Raw genomic sequence first — 14,197 nt, forward strand, 5'->3', positions numbered from 1 at the left:
GCATCCATCTTCCCCTGACGTCTGGATCTTTCAGCAGCGTATATTATTCAAACATATTATTTGTCCACAGCCAGGAACAGCACATCTGCGTGTCGTGACATCGCAATCTTCTTGTAAACAGACCCACTCGCTGCACGTCGACTGAACACATGTGAAGTGAGTGACAGATGCGATGATGAAATGAGGCTAGTTATCTTGCGCTTGAAGCGTAGTTGTCTACGCTGGAGGCGGTCATATGCAAACGACTGCTACATCACTTCGTACCGTGACGTCACTTCATACCATGGATCCAGAACGAGCTGTATTTAGAGCTTGATTAAATAAATGATTCGTTTATAATGGGGAGGACGTCTTAAGCTATGAAACTTGCAGGACGTTTTAATGGTACAAAGACCTCTTATATGCCAAAAGATCAAGGCAAATTTGGTTTCTCATGTCATGACCCCTTTAATAAAATCTCTGAATATCGTTTACTTGATTGTTTGAGTTAAACATACAAAAATAATTGACTAAAAGTCCAACAGTTAATAGGGTATATGTCGAACGCCGCATTACGAAACCGGAAAACAGAACGCATCGCTTCCGGTTCAGGTCTTTTGTATGTGCTTCATGCATTTTTTTACTGTTTTACTCAAGATAACTTAAAAGGAGCGAGCAAAGATGATCATAACCAATGTCCCTCGCATGTGAAGATCGATATTTAAAAGTAAAAAAAAAAAAAAAATCTTCACACTAACGTTTAGATATTTAAATAGAATAAAAAGCCAATAACAAAGTGAGATAGGTAGGTTAGCTGATTACCTTAAAATTCCATAGATATCGGCATCAGTTCATACGGCTGTTAACACTTTCTATGACAAGCGGATGCGATGAGACCAGGTTTCCGGTTTCGTCATGCGACGTTCGACATATACCCTATATTGTATATAAAATTTAGTTATATTTAAGATTTAGTAAAAGAATAGTAAAAGAATTTAGTATTTGACTATCCAATTATTTCTTTATAATACACTTAATATATATGTGAAATTTCTATCAAAATATTTGAGAATGGAGAATTAAACTGATCTGTTTCAAGAAACAGTTTAATATTATTAATATATTTAACAATCTTAAGAAATTGAGTAAGTTTACTCAGTTAAGTGAGCACAGGCTGTTTGAATTCTCTCCAGTCCAGAACAGGTCTTCTCTTCTCAGCGTCGCAGAATTGGTGCATTTCCTCTGTGAAATTCAGGTATGTGAATGTTTTATTTTATCTGTAAAGTCATTACTGTCCTTTAAATCATTTTATTTAATGCAAAATAACATACAGAGGCGTAATTCGACACCTAAACGAGAGCCGCGCCTGTCTTTTCGCGTGATTGAAACGCCTTGCATAAACACACGACTTTATTCCTAATGATAATGAATATAATTCATTTGGATGATAAAATGTCCTCAGAACTGTCACTGTTTGTTTATTGGCAGGTTATGGAGTCAGTCGCTCACAGTATCTTTCGGCTGTGAGTAAAACGCAGGACGGCGGTCTGAAGTTAGAAGTTCACCCGCAGAGCGCAAGTCCGTCTCCGGCGCGAGAACCAGCGTTGATCCGGTGGAAATTGGATAACAGACTGGTTGATTACACTTGAATTAGGCTACCTGAATGTTTAAATGTTTCATTTTTACTTCTAAAATGTTTGTTAAATGAGTTTAAATGTAGGCAATATTGTATACATGTTAAAACAGTGTAAACTATGCCATATTGCTGTACTCATCGACAATAAAGGCCAATGTCATGTACTGTATACTGGTGGTTGTATGGAATACTATTTTACAAAGGTTTAGAGGAAATAAAAAAGTTAATATTACTCAAAAATAAAAACAGTTAAAACATAAATATTGTTTTTTAAATGCTTAAATGTTAAATTATTTCTACTCAATGGTATTTGTTAATGTAAATGCAGTTACTCAGATTTACTTAGTAAATAATAGTTAAACTTTTTAGAGTGTAATCTCCCAAAAAGTGATTTATTCTATTAACATAGAATACTGATCCTGCCTATATCAAAGTCCAGACATTAATTTCTCCAACGTCTATGTCACAATGTGCAAATATTAGCATGATGCTCACCCAAAAGCATAAACAAAGAGAGAAGATGAAGCTCAAGTGAATTGTAGTGTTATCATGTAATGTCGTGGAGATGCTATGTGTTGCAAAAGCAAAGTCCTTTTGTTGGGCCTTTCAAAAATGGATGACATTAGTATTCAGTATTAGTAATCCAGATTAATTAACGATGCTGTTCCTGAGCAGTACAATGCGAAGTTTGGCTTGTGTACGCCACATTTTATGGACTAACTGTGTTTACAAATGCTTTAAAAGACATGGAAGCTGAAGCTCGAGATTATGGTGGCATTAGACTTCTGACACAAGCTTGAGGTGTTTGGCCAATCATAATGCACTAGGTCAGCTGGCCAATCAGACCACTTTGGGATTTTCAGAAGAGGGGCTTTGTAGAAATCAGATAGACTGAGAATAGAGGAGTCATGCAGTCATGCAGAATTAATTCATGTTGTTTGACTTGCATGCATATTTGTGCGCATGTTGTGTGCTTGAGTATTGTAGTATAACACTGTGTAAGATTAGTAATTTACTTCTTGGTCATAAAGACTTCTTACTAAAATACAGTACACTTTGGCATAATTACATTGTTTACTAGTAGTTTGTTGACTACCGAAATCTTGCTATCGTGACACTGTTTCTATGTGAGTTTAAGCTTTCTCATCTTCTCTCCATGTTCAAAGAATCAAAATAATAATTAATGCTATATTGATGTCACACTGGCAGCCTCCGTTGGATTAGGGGACGGTTCATTGGCAACAGTCATCAATGGATTCTCAGCCTTATTAGGGCATGTCTCCAGCATCAATGTTCTGTAAGAAAACAGATTCACAGAAGACAAATGTGTTTTTTCAATCGAAAACCAATCAACGTTCTGCTCTGAGTCTAGCTCCACCTTTTATTCTCTGTCAACCAATCAACGTTCTGCAGTGAGTTTAGCTCCACCCTTTATTATCTGTCAACCAATCAACGTTCTGCTCTGAGTCTAGCTCCACTCTTTATTCTCTGTCAACCAATCAACGTTTTTCAGTAAGTCTAGCTCCACCCTTTATTCTCTGTCAACCAATCAACATTCTGCTCTGAGTCTGGCTCCACTCTTTATTCTCTGTCAACCAATCAACATTCTGCTCTGAGTCTGGCTCCACTCTTTATTCTCTGTCAACCAATCAACGTTCTGAAGTTAGTCTTGCTCCACCCTTTATTCTCTGTCGACCAATCAACGTTCTGCAGTTAGTCTTGCTCCACCCTTTATTCTCTGTCAACCAATCAACGTTCTGCAGTAAGTCTAGCTCCACCCTTTATTCTCTGTCAACCAATCAATGTTCTGCAGTTAGTCTTGCTCCACCCTTTATTCGCTGTCAACCAATAAACGTTCTGCAGTGAGTCTAGCTCCACCCTTTAGGTACCGGACTACTGGGGCATGTTCAAGTTCAAAACGGTGCGCAATGTTTTGCTACGGTTACCGGGTTGAACGTCATGTTTCCTGGAAAGGGCGTGCACCGGTGTGCAACGAGGTTTGAGATACGTTTTCTCTTGTTTGGTGGGTGTGTCAGAACTGCAGTCCAATCAGCAGCAACATGTAGGCTATATAAAGCACGCGGTATTAAAGTGAACTCGCACAATGGGTTCAAGAAAAGTAATTTACAAATGTGTTTGATGCAGCTCGGTATACGCAAAAACTGAGGATATTAGAAGACATGTTTGTCGAAAGTTTTATTGTAAAAATATAGGATATCAACATAATGATGTAGTTGTTTATATTTTTAGCTTCATTGCAAGTGTATTGGTATAGAAATAAACAATGGTAATTAAGTGCTTTTCCTAAAAATGAGAAAGAAAATACAGGGAATTAAAACAGTATGACCTACAAATAAAGTCAGTTTGTGAGGCTAAATAGATGTGTTTTAGTCTGAATTAGGTAAGATGTGTGCTTCCATTTCAGTTTCCACAAATCCCTTCACTCGATTGGGATGTTCTCTTTTGTTCTGGGCAGCAAGTGCAGTAACTGTAACATCGGGCATATTTTGTAGTATTAAACACATATTTATACCAACTTCATAAGGCTCCGAAAATTCTTCACAAAGAACACAAAGAATGGCCTTCTCCGCTGCCATAGTTGCAACTCTTGCGTCATCAGAACAGTGTGTTCAACGCATCACCGTTTCTGTTTAAAAAACGTTGTGCAACGTTTTGTCGGGGCTGAACGCAGCCCTGTGCTAGCTACCTCAACGGGAGGTCCCAAAAAAGGTATGGTACAGATCGAGTTTTTGGTACCAGTCACAACTTCTGACAATCAAAACGGAAAATAATTGCAAACCGTACTGTACTTTAGTGTACCGTACCGCTCGCTGGAAACGAGCCATTAAAGGTAGAGGGTTTGCTCTGGCGCAAGCTTCTAGTAAATATACGCCCATATTGTTTTATTTTATACATGTGAATTACATTTATGCTGATTTTTAAACTGATGTACAATCTCATATTTATTTTTAATTCAGCTGTATGTATGTGATACTTGCATTTTGTCCTGGTTCAGTAGATCGCCAGTAAATCAAACCAGCAGTAACAGCTGCAGAAACCAGCAGAAGAACACCAACACCAGCACATATTACTGCTACAGACTGACTGGATTCTGTAACAGTAAAGACAGACATACATAATCACTAGAGATCGACTCATAATTATTGAACCCCTAAAGGGACATGCTGATGAAAAAATATTAGATGGGAGGAAACAATATATTTAAATGCTTTTGCTTTCCACAGAAGTTTTGCGGACCCCCAATAAACTTTGCTTTTGCTCGCAAAAACGTTTGCTTTCCACTGAGAAACACTGCGTTTGCTCACAAAGAACTCAAATGTTTTGCAAACATTTGTGAGAGAATGCAAAAGGATCTAACTACATTTTTTCTCCCATGTCATATTTTTTTCCCCATCACCATGTTCTTAAGGGGCTCCGTAGACAATCAACTTTACTGATATTTTAAATAGATGTTTACACATTTCTACGTGGATCACAGTTGTTTGATATTGATTGAACTGATAAATGTTTTTTGAAGAACAGCTACCCTCTGGTGATCTTCTGCAATTTTTTTATTTATTTTTTCATCAAAATGGTACGAAACTAAAGGTAAAGGTTTTGGCACTTCAAAAATCATGGACATGATTCGAACCGTCACACTTGTACTCCTCTAATTTCACCAAGTGAAAACTTTTGGTACTGCGGCCAAATAAAATCGTTCTAAAAGCTCATTTTAAAAAGCTAAGAGTAAAACATGTTTTTGAAAATATATATTTAATATAAAAATTGGAAATATTTTTGCACATTTTTCATAACAATAAACGTAAAATTCTGTAACTTTTTTTTACGTTCAATTAAAAAAAAAAATTTCACTTCAGCAATCTGCCACTGTCATCTTTGAAAAGAGATCAAACTTAAGTCTGTGCTCTAACGCATTCAAGATTTACGACAGTTTAAGTTGGAAATTTAAAGGTCTAGTGGAGGATCTTTCCGAATTTTAGATAAGACCCGCCCTCTCCACTTTTTGAATAAGTTTGATTGATTCACCAGAATGATTGACAATGAGGAGGACCAATAGTATAGGTGATCCACCCGGAAGTAAAAAATCCTCCGCTATATCTTTAAGTGAATAAATGGATAAATGAATAAACAAGTAAATAAATGGATTATAAATACAGCAAAAAAAAAAAAAAAAAAAATAATAATTAGAACCATACATTTTTTTTTTACATTTTCAACTAATATATAGTACATTCATTTCATTCAAATAAAAAAAACGACACGCGAAGAGCACCAGAGGGTTAAAAAAGCATCACAGCACTGTGATTTTGCCAGGAAACAGCAGATTTCACTGAAAAACAATGCTACTGAGTTATTGAAATTAAATTTTTTACCAAATTTAGTGTGAAATTTTAATAATAGTGCTCACCCTCATGTCGTTAAAAACCCGCAAGACTTTCATTCATCTTTGAAACACAAATGAAGATATTTTTAATGAAATAGGAATGATTTCTATCCCTCCATTGACAGCTACACAACTGACACTTTGATACTTCAAAAAGTTCATAAAGAGATTGTAAAACTTATCCATATTGAGTGGTTTAGTCCAAATGTTCTGAAGAAACTCGATGACTTCACATTAAAGGGATAGTTCACCTAAAAATGAAAATTCTGTCAGTAATTACTCACCCTCATGTTGTTCCAACCGCGTAAGACCTTCGTTCATCTTCGGAACACAAATTAAGATATTTTTGATGAAATCTGAGCCTTGTCTCACTCCTACATAGGCTGCTAGGTGGCCCAAACTTGCTGGCCCAGAAAAGTTATTAAAGAGATCGTTAATATAGTCCAAGTGGCTACAGTGGCTCAATCTTAAGTATATCAAGCGACGAGAATACTTTTTGTGCGCAAAAACAAACAAAAATAACGACTTTATTCTACTATTCATTTCCTTCTCTCTCGACCTCTAGTTGGTTCGTGTAGTGTTTTTGCGCAGCGCGTCTGTGTTACACGTCACCACGTAGGCTCACTATTGGCCGACGCTGGTCATGTGTGTGATGCGTGATTACGTGCAACACAGACGCGCAGCGCAAAAACACTACGAGGCCCAGAGAGAAGGAAATGAATAGTGGAATAATGTCGTTATTTTTGTTTGTTTTTGCGCACAAAAAGTATTCTCGTCGCTTGATATACTTAAGATTGAGCCACTGTAGTCACTTGGACTATATTAACGATCTCTTTAATAACTTTTCTGGGCCAGCAAGTTTGGGCCACCTAGCAGCCTACGGAGGAGTGAGACAAGGCAAAAATATCTTAATTTGTGTTCCGAAGATGAACGAAGGTCTTACACCTTAATAGCCAGCAGCCATATCACCCTGTAGCCCAAGACTGGTTGCCCACTGAAGCTAAGCAGGGCTGAGCCTGGTTAGTACCTGGATGGGAGACCTCCTGAGAAAACCAGGTTGCTGCTGGAAGAGGTGTTAGTGAGGCCAGCAGGGGGTGCTCACCCTGTGGTCTGTGTGGGTCCTAATGCCCCAGTGTAGTGACGGGGACACTATACTGTCAAAGAGCACCGTCCTTCGGATGAGACGTTAAACCGAGGTCCTGACTCTCTGTGGTCATTAAAAATCCCATGGCATTTCTCGTAAAGAGTAGGGGTGTAACCCCGGTGTCATGGCCACACACCATTGGCCCTTACCAATCATGGCCTCCTAATAATCCCCTTACATTGAATTGGCTCTATCACTCTCTCTCCTCTCTCCACCTATATCCGGTGTGTGGTGAGCACACTGGCGCCGTTGTACTGTGGCTGCCGTCGCATCATCCAAGTGGATGCTACACACTGGTGGTGGTTGAGGAGAGATCCCCTGACATGATTGTAAAGCGCTTTGGGTGTACAGTAGTACATATGAAAGCGCTATATAAATGCCCGATTCTATTCTATTCTATTCTTACACGGTTGGAACAACATGTAGGTGAGTAATTACTGACAGAATTTTCATTTTTGGGTGAACTATCCCTTTAAGAACAGATTGAATTTAGACTTTTATCTATCATCACCGCACATCAGATATGGTAAACGGAATGAGGTTCATTCTCGTGTTACGCAGCACGTTTGAGCTTCAGCAAGAACCAATGAGGTTCATTCTAGCACGTCAAACAGGTACAGTTGAGCACTGATCAATGTTTATATTTAGAATATTTTGACTAAATCACTCATGATATGAATTAGTTTTATGATCTCTTTATGACCTTTTAGAAGCATCAAATTGAAAGTTGCAAAGACTCTTAATGGAGTAACAGAAACCTCTCAGATTTAAATAAAAATATCTTTATTTGTGTTCCAAGAATGAACGAAAGTCTCACAGGTTTGGAACAACATGAGGGTGAATAACTAATGACTACTTTTTCATTTTGGGGTGCACTGACCCTTTAAAATGAATTTCCCCCCAAACAGATCACAATAAATACAATACAATAAATACAGGGTTGATTTAGTAATACTGAACAAACATGCATAATTTAAATGAATTAAATGATATACGCAACCAATGACAGCAACACTGAAGCTCTTAAAGCAGCTGAAGCTGATGTTGCTGCTGCGACGACGACGGATGCTGCTACTGCTGCTGTTTATCTCCAGTTTATAGAGTCCAGCATCTGTGATTCTGGTGTTTGTGATGGTCAGAGATCCAGTTTGATGATTCACCTTCAGTCTGTTTCTGAATCGTCCATCAGCATGTTCCCACTGAGCATCTGTACAGATCTTACTGAGATCTTCAGTGATTTCCACGATGCAAGCATCATTAAAATACCATGTCATCAAGTCGATTGGGTGATTTATTACACCAGGATCTAAAGTGACAGATTCTCCCTCCATCACTGACTCTGTCTTCATTGTATCTCTTTCTTTACCAGGAACATCTGCAACACAATCCAACAGCAGCTAGAGGATATATTTGCTGAATCAAGAAAGAACTGTAGAGATGAAAGTGAAAGTAGTTGCATATAAACACATTTTTGGACAAATGGAGATTTTTTTGAAAAATCCATCTCTGTGAGTTCATACAATGCAAGTTTACGCACCCTCAATTTGACGTTTCAAAAACCATGTAAAACAAACATTACGGTAATCCATATGATCCTAGTTGATGAATCGATGTCTTCTGAAGCGAAATGATTGGTTTGTGACAAAAATACTAATATTTAAAATTTTAACTATAAACAGACACTTTTGGCCAACTGTCATACGCGGGTTCATGGAAGGGTTGAGTTCACATTCGTCAAAGCGTGACGTTAGTGGGCTGTGAAGCTCTCACAAGAAGTGAAGGTCCTCTGTGTTTCCATATTAGTTTTTGCACGAGTTTCACAATTAATTTACATCTAGCTTCACTACATGCTGACATTCTGAGACAAGTAGCTGAGAAAATTAAAAAATTTGGGTGGAGTATCTATTGGAAGCTTGTTTTCACCACAGAAAAAAAAAAAAAGGTAATCGAGACTTTATCTTTTTATTTTTATCTGACTTTATAACTGAATTGCAAGATTAAAAAGTTGAAATTAGTTAATGAGAAATAAAGTCAAAATATAAACTCACAATTCTGACTTTTTCCCTCACCATTGGAAGTTTATTTCTTGTATTTCAGATTTTTTTCCTCCGAATGGCAACATATAAAGTTGCAATTGAAAGTTATCAAGTCAGAACTGCTAGATATAAACTCAAAGTTGTCAGAATTGCTAGCTGACTTTTTTCTCCAAATTGCGAGATTTAACCTTGCAATTCTGGTCAGAGTTCTGTTCTGTTCAATTCTCAATTCAGATGTGACTTCAAATCCCGCAATTCTGAACTTATAACTCACAAGTTTATATCTCACAAAAAAAGTAAGAATTGAAACAGACAAAAAGTTGATAAAGACCAAAGTAGGATCTTTTGATTTGCCCCACCACCTCTGTCCCCTGGTTGTCTGATGTTCTTCGCGAACATCGTTCTAAACTCAATGCTGCAGAGAAGTAGTGGCGCACATCGAAAGATCCTACTGACCTTGATCTTTATCAATCCCTCCTCTCTTCCATCTCTGCTAATGTCTAATTGCTAAAATGACTTACTATCTCAATTTTTTTATACAATTCTTCTGAATCTCGGACCCTTTTCAAAACCTTCTCTTCTCCTCTCTTCTCAACACTCCTCCTCCTCCTCCTTCATCAACCCTAACAGCTGACTATTTTGCCACACTTCATAAATTCAAAAAACACTATCAACGGCCAATTTGCCACAACACAAACTGACAAATACATCTTAACAGATAACACACATTCTCCCCCCTCCTTCTCTCTGCTCTCAGAGGCAGAAGTCTCCTAACTCCTCTTTTCCAATTGCCCTACTACCTGTTAGGGCTGGGCAATATATCGGATGACATTGTTATGCGCATCTCGTCAGTAAGACTGACGTAGTTCACTGACAAGCTGAGCCATATCGCATTAATTATCGCAGACGATACGTCCGTGATAATGAAGGGGAAATTGCCCCGGTTGTCAGTGAACTACGGCTCTGTGTAGTAAATGCCGCTCCATCTGAAGGCAGGTGATGGCGATTTACTACTAATCAAGGAACCGGCTTTACTGACGAGATGTGCATAACAATATCATCCGATATATCGCCCAGCCCTACTACCTGTCCACGTGATCCTATTCCCACTCATCTACTTCAAGCCATTTCTTCCTTAGTTGTACCCACACTCACGGACATCATCAACTCCTCTCTTCACACTGGTACCTTTACCACAGGATTTAAGCAGGCTTGGGTAACCCCACTGCTTAAGAAACCCACTCTAAATCCAGCACATCTGGAAAATTACAGACCGGTATCTCTTCTTTCATTCGTCGCGAAAACACTTGAACGAGTGGTTTTCAACCAGATCTCTGCCTTTCTTACACAGAACAACCCCCTTGACAACAACCAGTCAGGTTTCAAAAGTGGACACTCAACTGAGACGGCCCTGCTCTTGGTAATTGAAGCTCTGAGACTAGCAAGAGCAGCTTACAAAGCTTCAGTTCTCATCCTGCTGGATCTGTCTGCTGCGTTTGACACAGGTAACCACCAGATCCTCCTGTCAATCCTAAAGACTAAGGGCATCTCGGGAAACGCACTCCAATGGTTAAAGTCATACCTGGTACGTTAGGGTGTCGTGGAGGGGTGAGGTGTCTAAGACCCAACACTACACCACAACTTCTCCATTCAGCTAGGTACATCACCCATAATTTCCATCAAGGTCAGCCAGGAACCTCGGAGTTGTGAATGATGATCAATTGAACTTAGCAGACCACATTGCTAGAACTCCCCGGTCCTGCAGATTTGCCTTATACAACATTGTCCTTGTCCAAGCACTTGTTCTATTCAGACTGGACTATTGTAATGCTCTCTTGGCTGGTCTTCCAGCTTGCACTGTCAAACCTCTGCAACTGATCCAGAATGCTTCAGCTAGAGTGGTCTTTAACGAGCCAAAGAGAGCACGTCACTCCTCTCCGTCTGCTAAATTATTAAATGAAAATGTAAATGTAATGTCACAATTACCTTGTTTATTCTATTTTTTTCTGTGGTGGAAACAAGCTTTCATATTATACATTTAAGTGGGTTAGTATACATTTTGAACCCTTAGCCTACATAAACAATATACAGAGTGTGTCTACACTAAGTGCATGTGGTCAAAGCTGTTGGCAAAGGTTATTCACACTAACTCTGCCCACTACTCCATGGCCGTAGTCAGCAATGAGGTCACCGAGGTCCGGACCTCTGTATTTTTCCAAGGTGATTATAATTAAGGTAGTAAAATTATTTCCTAATATGGTATTAACTCTACTTTGACGAGTTAACACGTACATGAAATAAGATTTAGTAATTTATGCCTATTTGGCGTGCTGTCCAGGGAAGGGCTCCAAGCTAGAAATTTATTCTGATCACCTGATCACCCTGTCAGGGTTTATTCTGCGATAACATCCGGCAAGATCTACATCATTCCTTACAAAAAAATAAATAATAATAATCATAAAACACATAAATATCAGTTGACCCTACGTTTACTTTCTTCACATGAAAATGAAAAGACTATCAGTCAAAGCTCAGCTTCAGGAGGGGAAGAGACAGGGCAAGATAAGGAGACAGGGAGAAGAAGAAAGAGTGATTGAGAGAGCATGTATTGACATCTATCATTATTTGCACTTAGTGTAAACAAAATGCTATTTGTTGCTATTTATTCTTGGCACAACCAGTAACCGTTTAGAGGCTTTTTAACACTTTACAAGTATAAATAGCTGCTGACTATAAAATACGGCATGATGTTTCTGCCTACAGGAAAATATCTTGATGTAAATGTAATCAACATTAATAATTACTACAGTATAAATATCTGACAATTATGATTTTGATATAATTATAATAAATATGTATGTAGTAGAATAAAAAAGCTCATTGTGCTATAATAAACACATTATGTGGTTTATATGTACAAAACCTGACTTTAAACAATCATTAATAGACTCACCAAAGACAGAAACACTGAAGATCTTTTCACTGATTTTGCTGTTGATTATCTGTAGTTTATAAACACCAAGGTCTGTGGTTCTGATGTTTATGATGGTCAGAGATCCAGTCTGATGATGCAGCTCCAGTCTGTCTGCAAATCTCTCAACATACTCATCATCTGGAAAAATCCTATTAAGATTTCCATTGATTTGAGCTATGCGAGTGCCATTAAAAAACCATTTAATTGTGTTGTCTTGGGTTTTTTTAACACCAGTGTTTAGAGTGACAGTATCTCCCTCCATCACTGACACCGACTCTCCATCAGTCTCAACTCCGAAAACACCTGAAGAAAAAATTAACAGTGAACTAGACGAGAACGGTTTTATGACAAATGTTCTCTATGTGTTACTGTCTTTTCTTGTGGCAAAGTATTTTTTGATTAAATGCAATACATTTTCTCATAATGTATTTTCTCGTTATTTCATCTGACTCCATAAATGAAAAGGTTTTAATGATATCCTTGCATCATTAAAAGTGAGCGAATGTTTTAATATTCTTTTTAACTCTTTAATGAAAATAATGTCGATGTCAGTTAGAATAATCAAATGTTCTTAATCAATTTATTATGTCAGGTAAATGTATCATGCCAATTACATAATCAATTCAAAGATAATCAATACAAAACATCAAAAGCTCTGGATTAAAGAGAAGAGATGCGAACCCGACATTAACCCTTTCGCACGTACGATCACACCGGTGTGATCAGTCAAGGCTAGTCCCTGGAGCGTACGATCACACCGGTGTGATCACACACATCACGTGATCAACTGCTAAATTCAAATGTGCTTTCGCGCGTTGGCTGGCGCTGAGCCAGAGACAGGCGCGCTCAGAGCTGTCATATATCACAACTGTTTGCAAATGTTTTCAACCACATAATGTTTATTTTAGGTTTTAGACATATAAATTCACATAAGTACTAAAAAAATAATACATTTACAGTTTATAAAATACACACTGATGTCTATGGATTTAGATATCCATAATAATAATAATGATATATAAATAATGTCTAAATAATGATATCCATTATTTAGACACGTTTTATTCATATCAGATACACATTGTGTAAGTAACTTTAAAGTTTACTCTATTCTTCTCCCAGTTCACCAGCCACTTACTTTTATGTATTTAGGGAGAAGTGGATAAATTCACGTGTTGTAAATCCAACAGATCCGATTCTCTGAACTGCATTCTGCGGCACAAACTAACATGGCGGCATACAGCTCAACTAACGCGATCGTTATAAAGGTGTTTAAACAACAAAACACTTCCACTTGCATATATTTGACAATCGGAATATCAGATATTTCATGCCATAGCTAACAAATTTGTGAATATTTTGAATAAAGGAAAAATGACATAAAAGCAGATCATCATTCATTCAGCCCTGTTGCTGCTGCGGTGTGTCACGTGACAAGCAATGACACGTCACCATGGAAACCATAAAGTAACACGGTCTAAATAACGGTCGCCTTGAAAAACTCACGCTGGGGGGTTAGCCAGAATATTTTAAACTTACGTGTGAAAGGGTTAAAATACATGATGCTAAGAATTTTGGTCACTCTTAGCATCATGGGCCAACTTGAGTTACAAAACGGCCAAGAGCCTTTTGCTGCATTCCATTATATAGACAGAACCTCTTTCACCTGGAAACATCTGCTAACAATGGAAATTTGCATTCAGAGGTTACACCTTTTGGGGGTTTGGAGACCATTTGCCAGGAGACCACCTTCCTTTGTGTGCCAGTTATCTCTAAACTCTTAAAAACCGTATTACCTTTTGTTTTACTTATTTGGAAATGAGACATTTGTACCAGTCGCACTGTGACATTTCAAATGATACCAAACATGTATAATACTCAGTGATAATCATTCACATTAAACTATATATTTTCTTAGGTGAATTCAGGTGATCTGAGCATGATAGAGAGAGGGTGAGGGAAGAGGGAATGAAATGTAGATTAGGATGACTCGGAGGTGAGACTTTCGTCTCTGCACAAGGGG

The 14,197-nt window shown here is 38.0% G+C and overlaps 1 protein-coding gene across 2 annotated transcripts in view; it reads right to left on the reverse strand.

The window, feature by feature from the left end:
• Positions 1 to 1,982: 1,982 nt before the first annotated feature.
• LOC311294838 (uncharacterized protein) overlaps positions 1,983 to 14,197 on the reverse strand; it is a 45,269-nt gene continuing 33,054 nt past the window's right edge. The window contains exons 4-7 of one of the 2 annotated variants that reach the window (XM_084415879.1): positions 12,154 to 12,477; positions 8,165 to 8,539; positions 4,615 to 4,727; positions 1,983 to 2,910 (exon numbers count right to left, since the gene is read on the reverse strand). In XM_084415879.1, coding sequence (XP_084272005.1) covers positions 2,884 to 2,910; positions 4,615 to 4,727; positions 8,165 to 8,539; positions 12,154 to 12,477 — 839 coding nt within the window. In that variant the 3' untranslated portion in view covers positions 1,983 to 2,883. The remainder of the gene's footprint in view (positions 2,911 to 4,614; positions 4,728 to 8,164; positions 8,540 to 12,153; positions 12,478 to 14,197) is intronic. The other variant, XM_084415880.1, reaches the window with a different exon arrangement.

This window comes from Rutilus rutilus (assembly GCF_951802725.1).
Source record: "Rutilus rutilus genome assembly, chromosome: 8".
Classification (NCBI taxonomy): domain Eukaryota; kingdom Metazoa; phylum Chordata; class Actinopteri; order Cypriniformes; family Leuciscidae; genus Rutilus; species Rutilus rutilus.